The sequence below is a fragment of the Thamnophis elegans genome, chromosome 2 (genome assembly GCF_009769535.1).
Source record: "Thamnophis elegans isolate rThaEle1 chromosome 2, rThaEle1.pri, whole genome shotgun sequence".
Lineage (NCBI taxonomy): Eukaryota > Metazoa > Chordata > Lepidosauria > Squamata > Colubridae > Thamnophis > Thamnophis elegans.
The window spans coordinates 99,149,098-99,164,204 of record NC_045542.1 but is presented as its reverse complement, the minus strand read 5'-3'; the positions used below and the strand labels follow the sequence as shown (position 1 = coordinate 99,164,204).

General features: G+C 39.2%; 2 protein-coding genes across 6 annotated transcripts; one reads left to right on the top strand and one right to left on the bottom strand.

Annotated features, from left to right (window-relative positions):
• Nucleotides 1-60: 60 nt before the first annotated feature.
• NHP2 (NHP2 ribonucleoprotein) lies at nt 61-3,787 on the top strand. Its single transcript, XM_032210922.1, has 4 exons — nt 61-276; nt 383-452; nt 767-872; nt 2,162-3,787. Exons 1-4 carry the CDS (start codon nt 117-119, stop codon nt 2,285-2,287), a joined length of 462 nt encoding a protein of 153 aa, XP_032066813.1. The 5' UTR covers nt 61-116; the 3' UTR covers nt 2,288-3,787.
• RMND5B (required for meiotic nuclear division 5 homolog B) lies at nt 3,325-13,406 on the bottom strand. 5 transcript variants are annotated; one of them, XM_032210919.1, is made up of 10 exons: nt 11,671-13,406; nt 11,054-11,215; nt 9,317-9,462; nt 8,162-8,296; nt 6,996-7,096; nt 6,501-6,667; nt 5,561-5,726; nt 5,393-5,495; nt 5,129-5,283; nt 3,325-4,367 (listed from the first exon to the last, which is right to left on the bottom strand). In XM_032210919.1, the coding sequence occupies exons 2-10, from the start codon at nt 11,190-11,192 to the stop codon at nt 4,304-4,306; spliced, it is 1,176 nt and encodes a 391-aa protein (XP_032066810.1). In that variant the 5' UTR covers nt 11,193-11,215; nt 11,671-13,406; the 3' UTR covers nt 3,325-4,303. The 5 variants fall into 5 exon arrangements, with proteins under 5 accessions (XP_032066810.1, XP_032066808.1, XP_032066811.1 ...); XM_032210917.1 differs by lacking the exon at nt 11,671-13,406 and adding an exon at nt 11,482-11,660; XM_032210920.1 differs by lacking the exon at nt 11,054-11,215.
• Nucleotides 13,407-15,107: the final 1,701 nt, after the last annotated feature.

Below are 15,107 nucleotides of genomic sequence, written 5' to 3'. Positions count from 1 at the left end.
GTTTAAAAAACTCTATGGTAGGTTTCCCAGGCATCAGTGCTCTGAGAACGGAAACGGAAATAGGTTAGTAGGGGTAGAAGCGGCGCGTGTGTTTCTAGCTTGTTCGAGTTGCGGCTATGGGTCGAGTCAAACACCAGGAGCCCGAGGAAGCGCCGGAGACCGAAGCAACAACCCCAGAACGGTCGTACCACGAGCTGGTCGCAAACGTAAATGCTATTGCGCGGCCGTTAGCCTCTCGGAAGCTCACACGCAAACTCTACAAGTGCATCAAAAAAGGTGTGCGAGATTGGTGGGGGTGAGAGCCCTTTCCGGGTGGGCTGTGATGGACTCAGTTTCGAGCTTTACTGTCTCTTCCTGAAACTTCTCGCGTTTTATTTTGTAGCATCGAAGTTGAAACAGATTCGGCGAGGGGTGAAAGAGGTCCAGAAATTCATCAACAAAGGCGAAAAAGGGTAAGAACCTGTGTTACTCCAGGCGATGGGATTTTTGAGAGAGTTAATCTCCGTATTTCCGCTTGAAGTAACTGCTGTGGTGTGCTTTGGTTTAACTCTAAAGCAAAACCCCTTTAAGGCATTTAAGATAAATGCTTAAATTAGCTTTTTCTACACAAAGTTCACAGAAACTAGTGTGACATTCTAAGCAAATTAGAGACATTTCTTTTGTTAGCGGTAAGAAACTTATTTGAGATTTTCCATTATGTTGAATTTCATGTTTTACTAATCCCTAATTTTTAACCAAGTGCTAAAATTTGTCTTGTTTCTCATAGAATCACAGTTCTTGCAGGAGATACATTGCCTATTGATGTTTATTGCCACATCCCCATCATGTGTGAAGACAGGAGTCTTCCCTATGTATATATTCCATCTAAAACGGTAATAATTGGTTAAAGGAGTTTTCTTTCTGCTTGTCCTTGAGAAAGGAATGAATGTATAAAATGGGTCAAAAGAATTCAATAGAATTTTGTCTTGCATGATCATTTTATTTACCTATGTAAACAGAAATAAATTCTTAGATACTTAGATATGAATACTTAAGCTTTTCTCAAAAGCTACTATTTATCTCTATTCCATGATGCGGATGTCGTTGATTATTAAAGTCCCAGTAATAGTTTATGAACAAACTTTAGTATGTTTTGTGTCTTTTTTGTGACTTAAATATATAACAGAACTGGGTGCAATAACATATTAACATTCAGAAGTGCTAAACTCATGTTATAGATGGATTGCTGAATAACATATGGCGGGGGTGTCAAACTGGGGGCCCACAAGTCGGATGCATCATGCACAGGCCATGCTTACCTCAGCTGCACGAATTGGAAAAATATGTGATGGCAATGTGACGCTGCAAGTTTGATACCTGTGACATATGACATCTGCATTCATATAATAAACTGTCATATACTACAAGATTAAATTATTGCTTAGTACAGTGTTTCAATCTAACAAGTGGATATTAGATATTCAGGCTACAGATCCTTATAATGCCATATATAGTTTCAGCATAATCATGTCCAACTATTGAATATGATACTAATATATGAATTTTAATAAAATAGCTAAAAAGTGGTACACGTCATGTTTAAAGACTTCAGTACCATATTTTGTTAATACCTTGAGGTTATGAGAGGCCAGTTAATATTGAAGTCCCTGAGAATTCCTTTCTATTGCGAGCTCAGAAATTCAAATGACAGGGAAAAGGTAATTTAAGAATTTTAATGCCAATGATTCCCATGAATTTTGTCCTGCAGGTGCCATGTTAAATTTTAAGCTATTTTTTGTATAAGGTTTGTAAACATCGATGGTCATACAAAAACATTAAAATCCCTAATATTTTTCCTTTAAATTATGTTAAATTTTAATATCTTAGCAAGATCATTTTGTCTCAAATGTGATATCTAATTCTGAAGCATTAAGTAAGCCTTATTTATTCTCAGGTTGTTGAAATTTTGTTTCCATTTTAAAAAAATGTTTGCAGTGCAGTTGCTGAATTAAGCTTTAGAGAAGTTAGATCTTCACCCTGAGTGGGGGCTAAAATCAAATTTCTAAAATACTGGATTTGTTTAGTTTGCATCTTGAAATATGAATAAATAGTCTGTGCTGAAAAAAGTGAGACCTCTATGTGTGATCCAAGGAACTAAATCTTTTACTTCTTTTGCATTCAGGATTTGGGAGCAGCAGCAGGCTCAAAACGCCCAACCTGCGTTATCATGATAAAGGCTCATGAGGACTATCAAGAAGCTTACAATGAGTGCTTGGAGGAAGTGGAGGCTCTTCCCCTTCCTTTGTGAAGAACATTGATAACGAATGCTATTAAGACTCCAAGATATGATATACTGGATTCTATAGGCTTTGTGTGGTTAAATATGTTTCATGCCAGTTTGATATGACAGTTGGCCTGGATTGTTACACTGAGGAATAGATCAAGTGACTTATTGGAACCATGGCAGCTATGCTGTAATCTATTTTTGAAGAATTTTGGTTGAAATTCTTGCTGGAAATGTGTGTTAAAATGTTGTCCGATGTTCAGCTCTAAAAGAATTCTAGACCATTAACATAGAGGAACTGTTAAATAATAAAATGTTTATAGATATATTGGCCTTATCCAAGTCAATATACTATAGTCTTCAATATCACATGATCTTACTTGCTTACTCCAAACCAGGGGTCCCCAACTTCTGGTCTGTGGACCAGCAGAAGTCCACAGCTTGCCAGCAACTGGGTCCACAGAAACAAGCAAAGCCCCATCCATGGGATTCTGGTCCACGGAAAAACCTTTATCCACAGAACCAGTCTCTGGTGCCCAAAAGGTGCTATAAAGTACCTTCAAGTTGTATTCCTGTCTACTTGAGGTAGAAAACATTTCTTGCCTCAGTGCACGCTCCTTTATGCATACAGAAATGCTATTAAAAATTGAAAAATACAAGTCATCTATAGCCTCTTTATTTAAAGGGCAGTGTTATTTCAGCCCTTGTTAACTAGATCATACTGGAGTACAGAAGCAAATATGAAGTATTCTCCCTCCCTCCCCCTCCCCCCCAAAAAAATCCAGCCCCGGGCCAGCTAGACTAAGTTGCTTTATACAAATTAGTCTTACACTGAATACCTATAATTTTGTAGGTATTGGACTGTATGGTAACATGCAAAGGAAAAGTAATTTATTTCAATTTGTTTCTATGTCTCCTGCTATCCTCTTTAGATGTCTGATATGTACAAGATTGGATAGAATTGAGAATACCTGCAGCAAGATAAAGCCTCTGCTACTCTTAAAGGCTATAGTGGCAGTAGATTTTTTTTCAGTTATCCTTTCTCTAGGTTTTTGCTTCAGAAAAAGGCAATGTCATTTTGTAAAGTGTAAGTTGTAAGCATAGTTCTTACTTGAAGCCTCCAAGTTAAAATAACAATGTAACACTTTAGAAAATTATTTCTAAAGAGCTGTACCTTTGAGGAAATCTTTAAGATTACTCCATAAAATCACCAATCCTGGATAGTAGGAATAATCTATGCCTAAGGATGTCTCTAAATTAAAATCTCTAAGGCAGATTTGAAAACCCTTTTACATACACAAAATGCAACATTTTATTACAAGCTGTTAACACCAAACTCTCGTTCATTACCTATACAGGTTTTAGATTTACCATATTTAAATAGTACATGCTCTGATGCTATAAATTGTTTATATAAGGAAGAAAACTGATCCTGACTTTTGAGCTCTTATTTCTCTACTTAAGTAAGTTGTGTATTTGTATTCATATTCTAAAATATTCCACTGTATACTCATATCTTAGTCTCTGAAGAACAATATTGTATACAGAGGCTGACTTAAAATGTTAGGAAACACCAGTTTCCTACAATTGTCCTCATTTGCATTCTAATTTACTTGAATTTTTTTCTTTGAAACAGGAGAAAGTTGGATTCTCCACATGCTTTTCTTACCTCAGAAACACATTTCTGTTTTCAAGAATTTGGTAATCTGTAAGCATTAAAAGTGGAGAGTAGGGGGTAGCAGCTCCACATACAGTGCTTGTGGTATCCAACAAGGAACAGAATTGTGACCAGGGATAGGATAAACTCTACAACAGGAGCAGTGCCTGTTGAAGCTACCAGGATGAAGCCTAAAACGCTTAGACATGGAGTATACATACAGGATATTGCATTGCCTCAACCTGGGAAGTTTTTATCTGGTCCACTAAACTAGTCAGCTTCCATTGTATAGCAGCTATTATATTAAGCAGGACATTGTAGAGTTCTGCTTGCACACAACTGCTGTATTTGAAGAGCCTATTTCATAACAAGTCTTGCCATTATCAAAAGATGAGGCGTTTTCCATCGGCTGGGTTTTGTTCCATAGGGCAATATGGACACTTCAGTCTGCAGAATGTAACAAAAAAAGAATCAAATCAGGACTTTGGAATCCTTACAAGAAACTACTTTTGTAACTATGAAGATGATCCGCCCCACGCTCCTGAAAAACTGGCAGCAAGTTATGTTGTATGAAAGTGTGATGGAGTGATTGTGCTGGCACCACAGACATCCAGGTCAAGTCTATTGTCTGTTACTGAAGCTTGCTGTGCTTTGGGCTTTGTTCTTGGCCCAGTTTACTTAATGTTTCTTATGAAAAATGGGAGCACTACATGTCTTTGAGTTTCTGAACAAAAGCAGGATAGAAATCTTTAATATTCACCAACTTCGTTTCTATTTTTGACTCCATATTATTATTTTTTTAAATCTGGATTTTGTTCCAGTAATGTCATTCATTTTAAGATGTGTGGATCTCAACTCCCAGAATTCCTCAGCCAGTATGTGGCTGGGGAATTCTGAGAAATGAAGTCTACGCATCGTAAAAGTTGCCAAGTTTGAAAAATATTGATTTGGAGTTTTTAAAATAGCCCTATTCAACAACTGAGCTGAAGATAGCAGACATAATGCAGCCACAGTATATAAAAAATTTAAAAAGTATTTTGAGGGGAAAGTTTTAGTAAATCTACATGGCATTGCATGTATAAACATGGGACCAATAAAGTATATGATCTAACTGCAGTATGGAAATGGAAATAGTTCAGGCAATTACTTATCATCTACTAACCCCATAACTTTCATTGAGATAGCAAGATTTGATGAAAATCACTCACTTCCCTCCATTGATAAGCTTGTTGAGAGCATCTCTAGAAATAACATGTCCACAAATCAACTTGATAGGTGGATTGGAATCTGTGGTCTGTTGGCGCAGGATGGGACATGCAAAGACTGAATGATACCAGCATTTCATTCCCAGTTCAACTTCAATCTGTTAAGAAAATAAAAGTTAACTTTAGCATATAGTTCTATTTATTTTCTTCAGCAAAAATCCCAACCGATCCTATAATTCCTTCCCCAGAATGGGTTAAGTAACTCACCGGCAGCTCATCCTTGTGGCTCCAGACACCTGTGCATTGTCTCTGCTCAATCACAGCCTTGATGTTCATCAGAACTGGCAATGCTACACATCCTGCAGCAAAACTGCAGAGATAGAATGCTCAGTGCTGCCCAGTACAGCCCCCAGTCCCGCCTCTATGAAGCTTTACCTGACACTAAGAGGTGACTCCACTGAGAGACCCAGCAAGGAACATGCATCACGAGTGAAAGTCTCACAAATCTCTGTCCAATGACTTTCATCCAGTAGATGCCTATATGGAGAATTCTGAAGGCCTAAGCGTAGGTATACCAGACTTCCCATCATCACTTGGATCTCTGTTCAGCAAGATACAGGAAGTGCCACTTTAGTGAACAACCTTCACTAAGGTCACCTGGGCCTATTTCAGAATGAATTGTAGGAAACTGATGACAATACAAATGAACAGGCTGAGGAGATGATGCCTTTGCTTTGAATCAAGGAATTGACCAGTTAAGTTTGCCTCTTGTATTAAAACTGGGGAATGTACACAGAGCATGGTTTCTGGAATTCTTTTCTACCCCTTCATACCAGCTGCACTCAGTCACATGACCAGGTGGGAGGCAGGCGAGGCTTAAGAATGGAGCAGCCGGTAGCATTCCAAGGGCTGTCCAGCTGCTTCTCCCATATGAATGAATGAAGGGGAAGTTTTCTGGAATGCCTTTCTTCAAAGGCTCAAGCTAGATCAGGCTATTTTCAGGCTTGGTCTTTTGTCAGCTTTTCCCACCACACCAAATCTGGTCCTGTTTTTTTCAGTGCTCAGACAGGTACCCTGCTGAGAGATGAACAGGCTCGGTCCCTCTTTCCAGCATCCCATTGGGTTGGAGAGAAAATGGGAATACTGAGATTCCAACATTCTTTAGTTTTAAGAGTTGTTTGAAGCAACAAAATCAGAAACAAAAGGCATCAATTCTGACAACTGTAAAGAAACATTATGAAAATCAATCTTCATAGAAATAAAATGTATTATTTTACCTTTGTCAAGGATGCTGAGCAGAGCATTAGCCCAACAGTCCTAGGAAAGAGGTATTAGTTCATAGCAAGAAAGCAGATCCAAGGGAAAAGTGTCCCACCTTGCTTGTGTAGGTGGGCGAAGGGTTGAAAGTGACGTGCATAGCTCAAGGCCTCCAACTCCTTGCCGGGGCCGCCAGAAAGAAGTCTGATGAAATGGAGCCGATGCAACTGAAATTCCAGAGTACTGTTCAGATCGGCCAGCTGCTGCCTGTGGAAGACTGCCCAGCTAGGCAAGGTACATTATTCCCTCAGCAACTAGAGTCTATAAAGGAATTGTTCTCAGAGTAATTATAATGGGGGAAAAAAGACTTTCAATGTTCCAAACTCACTTACATATTGGCTACAGGAGGTTATGAATGCTGGCAGCATGTTTTTAAGCGAAATCTCAGAAATGTACTAGATTTCATAGATGAGAAACAAAGCATCTTAAAAAGTAATTAAAAACTAATCAAAGTAAATTGAAAACCTAAACTAAAACAATCAGATTAGGAATTATAGGAAGAAAAGAACCTGGATTCCCCAAAGGCACACAGTGCACTGTTCCAAAGACTTACCTCAGAGCAGGTCCCAGGTCTTGTTTGTGCAGAGCTTCCAGAATGCTGTTCAGTTCCAGGAATGGTTTTTTGAAATCTACATCCACTTTCACAGTTGATTCCTGCCGAGGAGAAACCAGAAGTTGATTGAAAAACAAATTGTCTCGCCTTCTCCTGAAAATAAAGGAGCAGGCAAGAAATGGAAACAGATGGAGATTCAAATAAAGATTATGGATAATCGTTGACTTATAACTGGTTGTTTAATGACTTTTCAAAGTTACGATGGACCCCCTCAAAAGCTACTTACAAGCCAGTCCCACCCCCATGGTGACATGATCGCATTTTGAGTGCTTGGCAAGTGGCTCACCTTTACGGCCATTTGAGCATCTCATGATCACATCACCACAATTTGCTATGAATTCTGCTGTTTTCCAGTGTCTACTTCCAGTTTCTGGCAAAAAAATGCATCTGGGGAAAATGGATTTACTTAATGAGCATGGTGTTTGCTTAACAACTGCTACAAAATATGTTTTTTTAAAAATCAGGTCCAGTCACATGATGCCTTGACTTATGACTGCAATGATTTATGACCCTAATTGTTATCTGTCAAGAACTACCTATAGCCATTTCAGAATGGGCAAAAATGATATACAACAGAACACAGTAATTGAATCAAGTGCTTCTTCTGGTACTATAGGCAAGAAAGTAAGTTTGTGGCCAGCAGACTTGAATAACCTAACTGAAGCATAAGCCAAAAAGTGTAACACAATGTAGGATTACAACCATCATGGATTACAATTTAGTCCTCGCTTACTGACCATTAGTTCAAAGTTACAACTGTTCAAAGTTACAGTTGAGCTGACCAACAAGATTTAAGCGTTTTCAAAGTTGCAGTCATTGTCACATGATCATTATTTGGGTTCTTGGCAACTAGCGCATTTATGATAGTTGCAGGTTCCATAATCATGTAATCATCTTGTGACCTTCATAGTTGGCTTCTGATAAGCAATGTCAATTGGGAAGCCAGCAGGCAGTCATAAATTGCACTCACCTGATGTCAACTTAATGATCTGTGGTGATTAGCTTTACAATCACACAGCGACAGGGTTGATAGTCCCAACTGTAGTTGGTAAGTGAGGACTTCCTGTATACCATGCAGAGATTTCTGTCATTAAAGAGATTAGTACCTGACACAATTCTTCAGCCACTCCCAACATTCCTTGTTGATAGAGATGTTCTATAATTGCCAGTACCAGGATCTGTTTCTCTTGGGTTTCCCAGACCAGAGCCGGAACAATGCCACACAAGTCAGCATCAAAATTCTGGAACAAAAAATTGTGAAAATGAAAGAGAAGCAGATGATCCTTCAATCTGTATTTCAGAAAGGAAGCAAAGTAACTTGCTAGAATGATAAATTGCCTTATCTTTAAGCATGTAAATATGGTGTAAAGATAAGGCAAATTATCATTCTAGCAATTTAAAGAAGGATACCATACCATCTATAATGAAAGCTAGGTAGTCCTCAAATGAGATTAAATTTCTTTCTTATGAACAGCATATATTGATGTTCGATATGAAAACTTGAACATTTCTCTACTGTGCAAAAATATAGGAGATTCTTATTCACAGGCCCTGCCTCATATACCTCTACTTAATGCCCTTAATATTTTTATTCCCAATGATAACTCACAACCAAATTGCTTCTGATAAGAGAAGCCCACGCATCACAATTATTTGGCATATAGCAAACAATATAGTTAGCTACTTTACGTAATATGGGTAGTTCTCATTTAGCAACTACAGTTGGGGCTGATCATTACGTGAAGCCATTGCTAAGTGAAACCACAACAGTGTTTATGATCTTACTTCAGCTTTCCTTTACTTTACAGACCTGCAAAGGTCGTAAGTGCAAGGATTAGTCAAAAAGTTACTTTTTCATCACCACCATGATTGCAAATTTAGGCAGTCCCTAAAGAAGGCAGTCCCTAAAGAAGGACAGTCCCTAAAGAAGGACTACCCGTAGTCACGTTTTGAAGAATCATTTGCTTGCATACCTCTTGGACCATTTTTCATGCAATATTTTAGATTCAGTGTAATGTGAAGAAAATGAAGGTTGAGAAAACACAACAAGAGCTTTCCTGTACTATACTAAATAAGTGTTTATGCTATCAAAGAACAAAATAATAGAACATGCATATTTCACTAGTTAACAAGCATTCCAAAATCGACAGCATAAAATCATTGGAGTAACATCTATTCTCATGGTTCCCAATTTAAAATCCAAAGCAATTTCCTTCTTGGTCCCACACACCCACACACCCAAATTAGTAGAAGATACTTACTCTATCTATTGCTTTGCCCACGCGGGAGATACTGCTGTGAATATCTTTGTGATCTGAAGCTAAGTTTTGAACAGTATCCTTAATTTTCTTACAGCATTGGGACATAACAAGGGAGAGTGTAGCAGAAAGAGGTCCTCGCTGCAAGGCTGTAATAGGAAAAGCAATGGCATTTTAGTTTTAGATATCACCTCAAGTGCTCAGTCTCTGCCTACTTGCAATTTTCATTTGACATAAATAGGTGAAGATATTTTATGGTATCCTCACCTGTAAGGGACATATTTGGGGAAAGGCACCACTAGATACAACAGTTCCATATAATAGTAATATTTTCATACTCAACATTTCTTCAACATCTGTTCACAAGTATCTTGGAATTCAATTGTGAAAATTAAGGGAAGACAGCAATGAAAATAAACCAGTTGTATAATAGCACGGAGAAAATACACCTTCTGGGTCCCAAGAGATGGCATTGTTTCAAAGAAGTCCCAGGAGTATGGCCTATGTGGACAGGGTGGTATCCTTGAGAACAAATACCAGTAGTTCCCAAATAATCCAGTCCTAGGTCATAAGGGACTTTACAGGTGTCAACCAGCACACTGAATTGCACCCAGACCTAGAATGCTATTGGTAGCCAGTGTCAGATGGGCATAACAAGCAATGACCACAACTACCGTACTTGCATCACTGCATAATGGACCAATTGCAGTTTTTGGATGTTCAAAGACAGCACAATGCAATTGTCCTGATGAGAGGGGAATAAGATGTGGGTGATCATGAGCAGGGTCCATAATGCGGAAATGGGTACAAACTGCACACCAAACCAAGTTATGCAAAGACACCCCTGGCCACAGCTGTGAACAGTTCTTCAATTTGGATCTGAGAGTCCTGGAGGACCCCAAATTATGCACTGGTTTCAAGCAAGGCAAGGTAAAACTGCTCAGTGTCAAAGATCAATCCTCTCCAGTATTGGGACTTTTGGAAACTAAAACCTACAGCCACTTGGTTTTGGTAGGGTAGAGCTAAATCCTGTTCCTCCCCATCTGGACCTTTGCAACCTCTAGACACAGGAATAGAGCCTCAATAGCTTCGGTTGAATTTGAAGGAGGTAATATGTACACTTGAATATTATCTACATACTGTATTGCATTGTAACAGCCAATTAGATTGATCATTCATTCATTCATTCATTCATTCATTCATTCAAACAAGCTCAGTTTTGGCTAATCTCAAAGAATATACTTTTTACTGAATTAACCCATTTTCTGGGATTACTCAAATACATTTGACTCATAAACTAATTAAATGGGCTGCGTTCACATTAGGGGATTCACAATCTATACATCTAACCAAGGACAAACTTAAGGTTGTTAAAAAACTTCACTAAGTTTTATTAAGTGTATTTTGCAAGCCCGCTCAATCCAATAAGCATGGAACACAAAAACTCCCAAGCAAAGATCAGCTTCCTACAGTTTCATGGATCAGATGTGTGCCTTCTTTTCTGGCAAACAAGATAAAACGTGGTTTTCCATTGTGTTCTTCCAGGATGCTTCGACACTATGACTTTCTAGTGTAGGGTTGCCTTGGTGGTCTCTCATTAGCCAGATCCGCATCTGCCTGGCTTTTTACGACCAGGTGGCTCATGTTCAAAGCCGAGACCGCAATCCCAGACCCCTTCCGCGCCTGTCAGGCAAGGCGAGCCTGCCGCAGCCCTGCCTCCAAGGCAAGGGGCATCCGTACCTGCAGCGCCCAGCTCCTCCCTTAGCTGGCTGACGTAGCGCAGTAGCTCTTCCAGGCCTCGCTCACAATGCTGGCCGTAGCACAGGAACTTCTGCAGCACTTTGTCCACCTCCCTCTCTACGCAGGCGCACCGCTCCATTAGCCCGGCCTGCCTGACACGCTCTGAAGCGGAAGGAGAAAAAGCTTCCAGTCAGGACAGCCGATGGTGACCTTTTCCAGGCGCCAGAGACCGGCCGCAGGGGTCGGCTGAGGCGGAAGGTCCTCGCCGGTTGAACGCCGGCGGCGCTGCTGACGAGAAGAACTGGAGGCGAGGCCAACCAGCCGGGCATCCACCTCTCTTCTCCCCCCACCTCCTCCACTCCGGTTTAAGGGATCGAGAGAGAGAGAGAATAGTTCGCGGACGGGATTCTGCCTGTGCCACGGCTCACCCCTTAATGAATGCGGTCGCCACAAATCGACCCTGTGGGATCCTTGGTGGTTCCTATCACAGACGAGCGATAGGTTAGAAAGGCACCCTCCGTACGCTGAATGGCACGTTCCTTTACTATTCAGTATGAAGGTTGGGTGGAGCCACTTCGGGGGAAAAAGGGGGGAGGGAAGCTTGAAATAACGCTAACCTGAGACCCGTGGAAAGAGACGCCGGTTTTCTTCAATCTGAGAAAATAGAATAATTAATAATTAGCTTCCTTCTTGTCTTATGCTGCCGTCCTACGCGTACCTAATTGCTAAAGTTTCATGATGGAGCAAACCATTTTTATTGGGAAGGGTGTGCCTGGAATAAACTACATAGGGTGCAACAGCTGATTGGAACAAACCATTTTTGGCTTAGGTAAATTGTAAGTGACGTGTAGGTTTGGAGTGAACCATTTGGTAGACAATTTGGAGTTGCTTGTACGGAGAGTGTCAAATGCAGATAAGATGAAATATCAATAACAGATCAGGCAAACGTTTGATGAACTGTGACCCCAACCTGTCTTAGACTTGGTAGTATCAATTAAAATAGATCAAGTCTTTCAGCTTTCGGCCCCTCACCTGTTCCCACATGCAGTTTGGGAGCATCACAACATCCTGAATAACTTGTCTTCTCCCTTTGTATCCAATGCTGGTCTTATCTTATCCCCAGCCCTTTATTTAAATATTCTTGTGTCATCATTTCCTGTCCTGGAATAATTTCTCTCTCTCTCAATCTCATCATATCCCATAAAAATGTCATATTCTATAAAATTAACACTGTGCCATCCATTAGGTTGGAGCTAAATTCATATTACCTGTTGTATGCAAATGACCATGTGCTTTGGGTGTGGCTTTGCCATCCAGCCTAGGAAAGATCTGATGACCTGTTACTCAAAGTATGTTTTGGAGTATGTGCTTGGAGGTATAGACACTCCTCCCTTGTGGTCATTAGTCTTCATTGCAGCTATTGCTCCCAGCAGTTACCTTACCACTAAATATATTCCTGTGTTCCTTTTATCCCTGTAATATTCCCCCACCCTATTTTGGAATTAATATTTCTTCAGTATTCTAACCAGAAACGCAAAAGAAGAGATGCTGTAGGTTCATTATTTTATTGAGAGAAGTGTGCCATGTTTATGCAATTCTACATTTGCATAATTCCAAAATATTTTTACGAAACATCAGTTTCACGTTTTTCCTCAATGCAGCATTTGTAAAATCATGAGGGTTGTTAAACTGGGCATTTATTATTTGCCAGTTTCTCTGTTAATTTCTTACTTTCCTGGAAATAATTGTGTACCCAGGATACAGTTATACAATTCTGTAGTTTTGGTTAACCATGTAATTACATCTCTCTCTCTCTCTATTTGCAATGATTTTCAGTCTGATGTCTCCCTAAAAGTGTTTACTTTTATCTCAATTAAAATATGCGGGAACTGCTCAATTAATTCAAACATTTTTGGAGACAATTGGGAGCCTTCTTGGAATTTGCCCAAGATGGATGTGGAAGATAAACCAATGTAAGGAGTTGTCCTCCTAAATTGTGAAATTATTTCCGGTCGGGGAATGTTTTCCTGCTAGAGAAAGATGTGAAAATGGATAATAACAAGGTTATAGAAAAAGGCAAATTGGCATGCATATAACAATTGGTATCGTTGTGAATCTGGACTATGCAGTTTAACAGGCAATTGCAACAGAAGAGCAATTGAGATTGGCCCTTCTAAGAGGCAATTTTATGATGGGATTATTTTGTACCAACATGAAGAATGGAATTTTTTTTAAGATTGCCATTTTGTAATGTATCTTTTCTGGAATACAACTGTTAATTCTTTGTCTTAGAAAATTACCAGATTGTGTGAACCTTAAATATTTCTATTTTAATTACATATCTTAATAAATATTCAGCTGCTGTAATATATTTACACTGTGTGGCTATGAAGTCATTTTAGAAACAACAACTGTTCAAAATATAGTGGCTGATTTATTATCTTGGGTCATGAATACAGAGTGCATTAGACCAATTCCTGAAAAAAATATAGTAATTTCCAACTATTTCCAATTGAAACTAGATTTGGTATTGACCTATATTCCCTTAATAGTCTAGGCCTGCATATGTCATATATCAAACAACTTATCTATCTACCTGCAGTATTTATCTGCAGTTGAAAATTAACACAACTGTATTTTAAGAAAAGTTTTTTGTTTAGTTTCCCTCTTACTACATGATTGTGGTTATTATTAAGTTGCTTGATGCTTAGTCAAATACTGATTGCTGTCATTAAGTGTGACATCATGTCACAACTTGCAATCTCCTACCAGCTTCCCTATTGACATTGTTAGTTGGAAACTGGAAAGGTTGCAAATGATGACATGTGATTATGAGATGCTGCAACAGTCATTAAGCGAGGACCACCTGTAAAGCAATTTGTCCACATAGAAGGGATGTTGACATCCCAGTTGTCAGTGAAGTTATACTGGAACTTATTTAGCTATTTCAGTCCCTGGTATTACTAGAACAGACATAGGTAAATCTTTTGTCAGACTATATTAGAGCTTTTATTGGTGGTACTACTATTACTACTGGGAAGTAAGCAGAAAAATGTCTGACGTAACCTTGGATTGTCACAAATACACAGAATATAAATCTTTGCTGAATATGAATAGCAAAAATACAAAAGTTGCTGCGTGAAGCCCAGCTATATTTTTGGAAAGTAAATTAAGAATTCCTAGCAATACAAATCAAATGTACAAAAAAATGAAAAGCATATACTTAAGAGATATATCAGACAAGTTGCTCTTTCAATTCTCTGAGAGAAATGTGGTTCAGCTCTAGATGTCTAGAGCGGTCAGACTATCTGAGCCCACCAAGTATTTTAAGATTAGAACTATAAAACTGCATCCCTCTTCATAATTTTGGCAGATGCCTGGGTTTTACTGCTTGGATGAAATGAACCAGTCCTGTGGAATTCAGGAAACTGGTTTATCCAGCAGTTCTAAGAGGCAAATACCCTTGTTACTTTTTGTGACGCCTTGACTCTTCCCTGTGGCATCTGAGCAAGCAACTTGGTTTCTGGTTTAGCTGCCAAGTTTTGGTGCCGCCCTCCCTAGGTTGCTTCTCAACTCCCTGCAGTTCTAATTGATGGGTGGAAACCTGCTGTGGGGATTTTGGAGTGAGGCACTAACAGAATTTTGGACTGGCGTGGGCACAGGGAACCAAACAAGAAATTTCAACAACCAGCTGCCTTGCAAGAAAAACAAGCATTTGTGGTTTCTTGGGACCAACAAAGGAAAAAAAAAAAATCTGATATAGCAGGAAGTATGTCATTAGTCCAGCTCAGTGTAATCTAATTTACAGTATCTTTTTTTCAGTCCTTTTATAATTTGCTCATTTAGGTTGGTATCTTGAAAATTAACCACATCCATATAAGTAGTTTCCTGATAAGGGATTAAATGTATATAGTTGAGAGTGAGACTGCAGTAAGCGTCAACTGTTTAGTGGATTTCTAATTATATTAAGTGCTTACACTCCAGGACAATTCAAAGATGATTCTGCAACAAAGACCTCTAGCACAAAAACTGGATTGTTTCACATCTAGTATGA